The sequence below is a fragment of the Priapulus caudatus genome, unplaced genomic scaffold, assembly GCF_000485595.1.
Source record: "Priapulus caudatus unplaced genomic scaffold, Priapulus_caudatus-5.0.1 Scaffold674, whole genome shotgun sequence".
Taxonomy (NCBI): domain Eukaryota; kingdom Metazoa; phylum Priapulida; class Priapulimorpha; order Priapulimorphida; family Priapulidae; genus Priapulus; species Priapulus caudatus.
Window position 1 is genome coordinate 133048 of NW_014577735.1, and position 10662 is coordinate 143709.

General features: G+C 44.4%; 1 protein-coding gene across 1 annotated transcript in view; it reads left to right on the forward strand.

Annotated features, from left to right (window-relative positions):
• The window catches only part of LOC106812683 (atrial natriuretic peptide receptor 1-like), an 11024-nt gene extending 3748 nt beyond the window's left edge, over positions 1 to 7276 (forward strand). Inside the window, 9 exon segments of the mRNA XM_014816616.1 lie at positions 1893 to 2017; positions 2019 to 2068; positions 2818 to 2958; positions 3616 to 3739; positions 4365 to 4433; positions 4730 to 4904; positions 5424 to 5516; positions 5811 to 5902; positions 6197 to 7276. Coding sequence (XP_014672102.1) covers positions 1893 to 2017; positions 2019 to 2068; positions 2818 to 2958; positions 3616 to 3739; positions 4365 to 4433; positions 4730 to 4904; positions 5424 to 5516; positions 5811 to 5902; positions 6197 to 6304 — 977 coding nt within the window. The 3' untranslated portion in view covers positions 6305 to 7276.
• Positions 7277 to 10662: the final 3386 nt, after the last annotated feature.

Below are 10662 nucleotides of genomic sequence, written 5' to 3' on the forward strand. Positions count from 1 at the left end.
CAGGACGCTAAAACCTACACGCTGTCGTAGGTAGCAGCACTAGCATAACGAGTTCGCCTTGATATTCCTTTGCGTGCATGACGGGTTCTAAAGCTCCGCGCACGTATGGTGGCCACGGGGACAAAAAAACAGAATACATGACTAGCATATTTATGGTCACCATAAATCATAATTTTGTCACCATAAATCGACCAATGAACGAGGATTATATCCCGGATATAATCGAGCGCAAATGCAATCAAAGAATTATGTCAACCATAAATAACTTCGTGCCCCTGTTTGACCGCAGACGCATATTTGTCCACCGGTGGCCACCATTTGGCCACGGTGCCCTAATCAAGAATACATGACTGCATATTAGGCACCATAAATCGACCAATGGGAAGCGAGATTAATCCCGATATGAATCGAAGCAAATCAAATCAAAGAAATATGACCACCAATAAATAACTTCCGTCCCCCGTGTGACCGTCTAAGAACGCATTGCTGTTCGCTGCAGACAATTAATGGCATGTATGCTAGCGCGCTGCAAAATGCTATGGGCGCCCCCGCTGAGATTAAATTACACGCTGAGCTAGACGGTGCGCGCCGACTGTCGCGCAGAGCGTGACATGTTGTACAGAGCGTGTACTGGTGGCCACGGGACAAAAAACAATAATTAGGTCACCATAAATCAAATATCTTATTGGTCACCCCATAATCGACCAACATGGGCACGACACGCGAGGATTATACATGCCCGTATCAGAAGACGATATGACCAATACCAAAATACAAAGGAAAATTATGCTCCCACCCATAAATAACTTTCCGGTCGCCCCGTTTGTAACAATTGCCATAAGTATTGACCGGTATCCGGCCCTCAACGCTCGCACACCAATGTCACACCGCTCGCGACGACAGTTCGCCGCGAACCAGTCTACTCAGCGGAACCAGCGGGCGGCAGCCTATAGCATAATTGCAAGCGGGCTAAGCAATACATGACCATTACATGTACTCACAGCCGAACGGCAGAACAGCATGCGTCTTAACGGTACAAAACGGACGAAGCTATTATGTGACATAATCCTTTGATTTGACTGGCGCTGAATTAATCCGGGCAAGTAACCATCGCTCCCATGTCGATTTAGTCTGGTGAACGCAATTAAATAGAGCATACACTTGATTTTTGTCCACCGGGCAACCAATGTTTGGCCACGGGGACAAAAATAGCGTCTCAGACGGCCAAAACGCGGGAGAACTACTTTAGTGGACACTAATTCCATGATTTGATTGGCTTCGATTATATCCGGCATATAATCCCCTTCCCATATGGTCGATTTATGGTACGCATAAATAGAATTTACCTGGTGACCCATAATAGTAACATGTATCCTTGATTATTGTCCAACCGGCCAACCATAAAGCGTCAGGCACGATAACCAGACCAATACATATGCAATTGTAAAAAGGCGACGAAGTATGCATGGCGACATAATCCCTCTGATTGATTGCTCGATATACCGGGCATATAATTCCTTGCCCATTGCACTTATGGTGACATCAAAAATGAGCAGTGACCATAAAAATGTATTTTTGTCCACCGGGCCAACCCATACACAGGTCGATATCGGCAGCATGATAGCATGTTCATATCATATACTACACTAAGAGGACAATACCATGGACATTCCAGCTATATATTCTTAATTGTTTACGCCTAATGACTTCTGTCTGGATCTATAATATCACGAATGAATGAAAACAAACAGTTTTTTTTATTCAAAACTAATTCGTTTTAAACTTGTTTTGATTCATATACTAGTAGTAATCATTGCGTCTGGTCATAGCAAATGCTCGCGTTCGATGTTACGATGCCACTAAGCTGTAATTTCACACAAAAACACAAACAGGCATCGTGCATGCGGTGAAGACAGGCGTCGAGCCACTAACGCGACCGCTGGTTCCCAAGGAAGCTGCCAGCGCTCTCATGCACAGTCTCATGAAGGACTGTTGGGCCGATGACCCCGAGTTCAGGGCCTGGCTTCAACTACATCAGAAAGATGCTGAAGGAAATCGCCGGCGGAAAGTGAGTAACGGCCGGTGTAGCCTGGTAAGATCTCCCCCTATGTGCAAACATCACTCCTCTACATTGCGCATGGGCGTGCCATGTCTAGCAGGGAGCATGCCGCATTGCGCATGGATATCGCAGGGCCGTAGCTAGCAGGGGGGGGGGCAAGGTGGCAGTTGCCACGCTAAGAAAAAAAGTAGATACAATACACGGCCTATGGCAGTCACCTTCCCAGAACACACCATGTACGTGGCATTGCCCCCCCCCCCAGGCAAAATGGGTTAGCTACGCTCCTGCATCGGGATTTGATCGTTATTGCTCATATGCAATATATAGGGGTGAGGCATTTGTTATAGTGAGATGTATGTTATGCCAGACCCGTGGTATCTTAATACGATCCTCTAACCAGCACCTCATGCAGATCTGGAAGCGCTGTTACTAGCAGAGGGTTCACCGGTGTGGAGCCCTGGGCAGCAGCAAATGTTGGTGATTCAGCTGACATTTCTTAAACTTCTAGAGCGCGCTAAATCTGCTGAAAAAATAGAAGAAGAATTGATGGTTGAATTAATTTTTCCACTCGTTTTCTGGTATTGATTATGTGACGGGGGAGGGGGGGCATGGAACCTGGATGCCCTTTCCCTGTAACCGCCAGCGCCTGCAGCCAGTTACCTTTTTATATACTACCTACTACTACCCTACTTTTTATTTCTAAGCCATAACGATTGTTTTACCGCAGTTTTACGATGACGTGCCTGATTTGTTGCCAGGTCGATAAATCTAATGGATAAGATGATCAAAATGATGGAGCAGTATGCAAATAATCTAGAGCAGCTAGTCGAGGCACGAACTATGCAACTACAGGAAGAGAAGAAGAAAACAGACGAGCTGTTAGGAAGAATGCTACCTAAGTAATAGTTCGCTCTCGTTTACTGACTTAGCCACACACGTGCGCGCGCACACACTTTTGATCTCCATCTCTCTTTCCTCTTCCCTTTTTGCTCTCAATTTCTTTCTATCTTTCTATCTCCCCCTCTCTGTTTCGCTTTCGCTCTCTCGTTAGCTTTCTCTTTCTTCCTCTCTCTCTCTCTCTCCCTCTATCTATCTCGGCCTCTCTCCCTCTCTCTGTTTTCTATGGTACACTAATTTATATACAGTAGTACTATATTCACATTATTATTAAGAGCTAATAATACTTGTTAGTATGTATGTAGTAGTATGTAGTATATACAAACATATTAATATAAATATCGTACAAATCTGTATATCTATGTATCACATTTATATTAATATGCAAGCAACGATGCTGTTTTCAAATGGCAACGCGACGTGACGCGGCCGTCTTTGCCCGTCTTACTAGTCCAGTGTGCGAGTAATTACAATGTAATCGACTTGCGCTTACCTTACGCTAATGTGACACGCAAGAGTTCAGCCACGAAGTCAAGCCTAAAGGGCTCATACGTGTATCGGCGGCTTTAAAAACAAATAAGCCGTCCTTCTTAGTCGCACACTGCGGTCGTTAGAGTTTTCTCTAGTTTCTGTGGCTGTAGTGGTTGCTATGATTACAGGTCCGTGGCGGAAGAGTTGATTCTGGGAAATGTAATCCAGCCTGAGACCTTCTCAGAGGTTACAATTTTTTTCTCCGACATTGTCGGATTCACACGCATCGCATCCGAAAGCACCCCGATGGAAGTAAGTCTTGGTTTTTTACGTGACTGACAGCAGTACGTGACAGACCGACAAACCGACCGACCGATCAACCGACCGACCGACCGACCGACCGACCGACCGACCGACCGACCGACCGACCGACCGACCGACCGATCGACCGACCGACCGAGCAACCGACTGACCGACCGACCAATCGAACGATCAACCGACTGACCGACCGACTTACCGACCGACCGACCGACCGACCGGACTGACTAGTATCTATCTAATTAAGTTACTAAGTGACTGGTGAAACGTCAAGAACATTTCATAGACATAAATATAAGTATATAAATGTCGACGAATTTCGGTTGCGGTAACTATAACGCCGATGTAAAAGCTGGTTGTCGCTCTTCTGAAATGTTATCGACGTTTACAACACAACATCCGCTATTTATAATGCTTGCAGCAAGCCCTTTTCAAGTTGCCACATTTCCCGTGAGCTCCCCTGCATGCCGTATGCATTACTATTGACGTTTCATATCAAATTAGCCGGTATAATACAAACTCCTAGGCGCTTAGAATTTAGTTTACCACGCACGAGGACGCGCGCACGCACAAAGAAGGAAGTTCGCGATGTATTGTAGCTCTTGACTCTTATTTTCAGATCGTGGATTTGCTGAACGATCTATACTCAATGTTTGATGACATCATTGATGCCCATGACGTCTACAAGGTTGGTGCAGATTTGCATGTGTTCCCTCGATTTTACCAAACAAATGTATACACATTATTCACTATTGACGTGGCTCAGTCTAGTTTCGACTCATCAAGACAGGCCCTGATGCAGCAGGCTAGCTGCATGTGCTGTTAGACTCTGTTTCCTGCGTGAACGCCCAGGGACCACGTCTAACTAGCAGCTCAGTAATCAGGAGTGCGAATAGGGACGCCACATGTTTACTGTTAGGTTGTGGTGCTCGCACCGAGATCTACATAGCTTGCTATATTATTTCTTCGGGCGTTCACCACCAGGTAGAGACTATCGGTGATGCGTACATGGTTGCGAGCGGTCTTCCGGAGCGCAATGGTCACCGACATGCAGCCGAGATAGCAACAATGGCGCTCAACGACATGCACGCCATCACGCGGTTCACGATGCGTCACAGATCCGACGAACACCTACAGCTGCGCATCGGCATACACTCAGGTGTGTGTGTGTGTGTGTATAGCATTCTTCCCCATTTCTCCCTCAATCTCTCTCTCTCTCTCTTTCTCTCTCTCTGTATCTTTCTCGCTTTCTCTTCCGTTCGCTCACTCTGTTTATCTCTCTGTCCCTCGCTCTTCTAATCAGTCTATTGTTCGCTTCCTTTCGACCTCTACCTGTCTGTATGTGCGTGTTTAGCGTTCAATATAGGCTGATACAAATATTTCGTTGCGCCCGTAACGCGTGTTTTTCAGATCGTATATTTTTTCATCGGATTTCCCGGTCACAGAAAGACACGTAAGGCTTAGCATTACCGAGGGCTGCCTGCTGTCGAGCAAATGGAAGAATATGGAATTAACTTTATTACTGCCCATTATAGGCCCACGCGAGCAGTGATGCCAGAGTTAATGCCATCTTCATCTTGCCAACCTAATTATATATATATATATATATATATATATATATATATAGTTATTAGGTGTCGATACGGAGTAACGATGGCTGTGTGTTTTTTTCTGTTAGGTTCAGTAGTCGCTGGTGTTGTGGGGCTCAAGATGCCTCGATATTGTCTGTTGGGATAAGTCAACAGATGAGAAATGGAATCTAGTGGACTAAGTAAGAATGCGTACGACGCACATCGCACTCAGCAACGCACGCAGACGCCGCACGCACGCACGTACATTTGTGCGCATGAACATCATTACGCGTAGTAGCAAAACCATATAACTATTAATAATGTAATTTTTGTAGTATATGTAACTTTCATTTTACGCGTATTTGATTTGATAAAAATATAACAGGATATTTTATTTTCGTTGCTTTTCCCTACTTAAAACGTTTTGTTTTTATTTTTTGCACTTTTCTTCTCTCCCACAATTTTTCTACCATTTCCTCTTTTTTCAATTCTAGCCCTCAGAATTCATCTCAACGAATCAACGGCGCAGATATTAAACCAGATAGGCGGATTTCACCTTCAACTCCGAGGCACCATTAATGTCAAGGTGACTCACATTGAATACTTACATTCCCAGTACATCCGACGAATAATAGTTCATTCTTCATAGAAGCATCAATTATTGAGTTGCCGTAGTAAGCTTATACGATGACAATCCTGTGACAGGATATCGCTGATGCATGATCCGCTCCCCAAGTGATTTCCCAAAACGTTGATAATATTTTTCAGGTCCGTATTATTGATCCATAAACATTGAGCCACATGCTTGTTTACTGCTAGTATCCCCGAATCACGAGTAGGACTATCAAGGTGAGTTAATCAATGCGTTTCTGTCGTGTAGGGTAAAGGTGACATGACAACGTACTGGCTGACAGGCATGGACGGGTTCAGCAAGTCACTTCCAGATCTTCTCAACGCGGCGTCTCTCGACGAACACGAGTTCAAATAGAGCTATTGAAGAAGCAGTATTTTGTAGCATTAGTTATGAATACATACTTAAAAAAAGTATGATCATGATGGGTGTTTACATCGCGAACTACCTATTATGTAGCGTTGAATGTCACATGACATGAAAGCTACGAGATGAGTGTGAGAGGACGTCAATCATCAATCGTATAGGAAGATGCCCGAATGTGACATGCTGTCGCTGCGTTACAATATCTATATCCACATCTATTTTCAATACTGTATAATAAACATGACACGAAGGCTCTACCTACGTCGCCACAAGAGTTGGAAGATAAACTCTACTTTCGGTTTCGTAAATATGAAAAATTCGTAATCGCCATAAGCAGTAATCACATTGAAAAATATGTAATTAAATAACAGACGGTTTACATAAGTCTCGTGGATCACGTGACACAGTCGGCATGGTAACCGTTAACTGGCACGAACGTCGCGCCCAACGCTGTCATCCGTAAATATAAAATGATTTAATTTCGAGATAAATACAAAATGTCTCCCCAAAGCGACAGTTTCTGCGGCCAGTTTATGCTGTCTTTGTCAGGTAGCAGCGGTCGACCCTCTGCTTGATAATAACAGTGATGAGCCGGATATGTCAGAGGATAATATACCTGCTAGAGCATTGCTCGAGTGGTCTCTCCTGTATGCCATTAGGTGCACTACTCATTACACTACCAATCACACTACTTATTGATCAGACACCGCCGGGGTCGTATCCGCTGGGAAAGGCAACGACGTAACTGCATGCCCATTAGATTAATTGTAGCTAAGAATAAAATAAAATCTGAATACATGCAAATGCTATAATATTACAGTAAATTATCATATATTCACTCGTGAAACCCGCGTTCTAGACGCACCCCACATCCGTGTGCACGTTGATTAGGAGCTGCGCTCCTCCTCTCCTCTCTTCTCTCTCCGCGCCTCGGCTCGACATATTACTCAATTACTCATATTCCTCAATTACAGTTCACGAATTTAGCGCCACTTTCCCTATCGGAAAGTGACTAGGCTATTATGGCACTGACCGAGTATGTACAGCATCAAAGATGGCACCTGTCGTGATATAGGATACCGATAGTAACGGGGACAATCCGCTGCAATCGAAAATTTCGAGATTCGAACGACTCGATCCTTATGGCTGTGCGCAGATGCATGACTCGATGGGGGTGACCTCAATGCATTGCCGTAAATCGTTTACAGCCACAAGAAAATATATACGATAGCAACTGTTACATTTCTTGTCGTTACACTCATCGACAGTATTGAGAGTATTAACAAGCCGGTTAACCTACTAGGCTGAGCAAAAATTAAGACGACGGCGGTTGCGTTCTTCGATTATCTTTGCGTTGGCAGTTTACATTCTATAATGCAAGCTGACTGTTTGACGCAATATTAATGTGACTAATGATTTGCACAAAAACAACCTAACGTTAATCTGCATTATCTGTGTAGTGCATTAACGGATTCGAAATAACGGGAGGCTTTTTGATTTCACCCACTAACAATTAAATGATGCGACTAAAGCATGTTAAGAGATTCTGAAAGGAAAGGCCGGGTTCTGTGTGAATACAGAACGGACGGCACATGGGTACGTGGATGCGAGGGTTCTCATAGATATTTCTTTAGAATATCGTTGCAAACCGATAGATCCTCTCTACTCTGAAAATTGTTGAATGGTAGACGTCTGGAGATGCAATCTGGTGAGTCTTGCGAGAGAGATTTAGGAACAAAATGGTGTGTAACATAATGTAAACTGCTTCAACGTCACAAATTTATATAACAACGCTGCATTTTACTAGTCTATATATTTTTAATTATAGCCACCTTCTGATAACTAACAAATTTATAAACGGAACTGACTCAATTTGTCAACTTAACTTACCATAAAACAGTTCTATTGAATTGTTTATGCTTATTTATGAGCAGAGCACAAATTTACTCCGATATGATTGAGAGATCCACGTTTAAACAACTGTTATCGTAAATATTAGATCTTATGATAAAAACGGATTTAGGTGGTATATAGTCCTAACAGTGGAGTTGGCAGGATCAGTTGGCTGTGGAACTACCTTGACCAAATGCATCGTTTGTAGCAGAATATAGTTTGTGAAACATAAGAAAACACAAATCGTGTAAGTCAATTGTGTTTTAACAAGGATTGGCTTGGCACAACCGCCGTATCACAGTGTATAGGCTGACCATACCAGTAAACTGTTATTTTTTGCCAAACAGCAAACTAATGTGTCGATGTCCTGTTGCATCAAATCGCTTTATTACAGACGTCGTGCTCACTGAATGTCTTTGTGCACGTGCAGCAGCATCCAAGTGACTTTTGGACTCGAGATGCGAGAAGGCGATTTGCCTTGTTATTAACGGGCCGACGCAAAAACCAGCCGGAAGCCTTGGAAAACAGTACACAAACAGAACAATGTAGTCCACCTTGTGATACACTGTAACTTATAGTTGGATACGAAGTAGTGGAAAAAACGTCAGGGATACGACGCTTCTTTGTACCAAAAAATACCAGTAAACTGTTATTTTTTGCCAAACAGCAAACTAATGTGTCGATGTCCTGTTGCATCAAATCGCTTTATTACAGACGTCGTGCTCACTGAGATGTCTTTGTGCACGTGTAGAAGTGCCAGTCCAGTCAGACGGTCGTCAGTCATTGTGCCTCGGATAAACGTTTTCAGCCGTTTTAGAGCGCTGAACGACCTCTCTGCACTCGCAGTGGATACGGGCATCGTCAATAGTACTACCAAAATGACATGGATGTTCGGAAACAACATTTCAGTAGCTTTCACTGATTTCACTAATGAAATGTCTTTCAATCGTGACGCTTGGATGTGTTGTTTCCAGAGGTCCAGCTCAGCATCGATGTTGCTCGGAGTGGGCAATAGGAGCTCGTACTCTTGCTTGATTTCCAACCACATGTCAGGTGTCATATTTTCCATGAAGTCTGGCAAAAGATATTGCGCCTGAAGCCGTTGCAATGGCTTGCACAGACGGTCTGTGAGCTCAGTGACAAGGTGGTCCAGGAATGGTATGTAGGCGTTCAGTCTCCAGTGATCCTTGGCTGTTGCTGCGGGCGTGTTCTGTCTCTGTGTCTGGCGCTATATAGCTGCAACTTCACAGGCATCACTCCAGATGTCGTCAAAGGTTGAGTTGTTTCTCTTGTCCCGTAGAGTGGCAGTAACAGTGCTGCTGTGGCTTGATGCCTTAACAAGGTCGCACGTTTCAGACTGCAGCGCTTCATTGAGTGAGCTTGTGTACTGTTGGGGGATGTGCAGGCATATGAGAAAGTTTCCAGAGAGTATTGCGCGATGTAGCGCCAGTGCCGTCGTTCTGGTTTTTGTGTCTGTGTCCGTGTGAAGGTCTTCAAGCGTGTCGCACAAAGGTTCGAAACAAGATATGATGGATGTAACACTGTCTGCTTGCTGACTCCACCGTGTGGGGCAAAACCGTTTAACACGAGGACAGTCACTGGTCGCCGCATTGTTGAGGTAAGTCTGCAAACGTTTGGGCAGTGAGAATCTGACCTGCTATATTGTACATGTTGAGGATACATGGAACCTGGCAGGAGTGACTGAGCGCTAGATTGAGATTATGTGCTTTACAGTGAACGTAGGTGGCTGATTCGTGACGTTATTTCAATCTGGCCTGGACTCTTTGCTTGTGTCCACTCATACTTGCGGCGCCGTAATAGCCTTGACCGACCATTGTGCATTTATCCATACCAAGTTCTTGAACTTCATCTTGAAGAATTGCAACCAAAGTCTCTCCAATCGTATCTCTGGTGCCGATGAAACCCAGGAAATCTTCCCGCACCTCGTAGTCAGAGTTACAGTACCGAACGCGAATGCTTACTTGTTCGGTTTTGCTGACATCTGCAGTTTCATCTGCAAGAAGACTAAAATACTTAGCTTGTTTGATGCCCTTCACTATATGGTCCAAAATTTCAGCCCCACATAAACCAATAAGTTCGTTTTGGGTACGATGTCCAATGTACGTTGTGTTGCGGGGTGCTGTATCGAGATGTTGCTGAAGGGAAGTATCTGCCTCGGCACGGAAATCCAGTAAAGCTCGAAAATTCGATGACTCGTCTGTGTGCCCCCGAAGAGCAACGTTTTGGCGGCCACATAAGATTATGGTGCAAGGCACGTGCATTCTTTTCAGTGCGTTGCTTGTAGGCATTGGATAAACACATTGTCACACTGTCCTGCTTGCTCTGACACACGTCCAAATATCCAGCTGCTCGTGCAGCAGCATCCAAGTGACTTTTGGACTCGAGATGCGAGAAGGCGTACTTTAAGCAATTTGCCCAGTTATTAACGGGCCGAC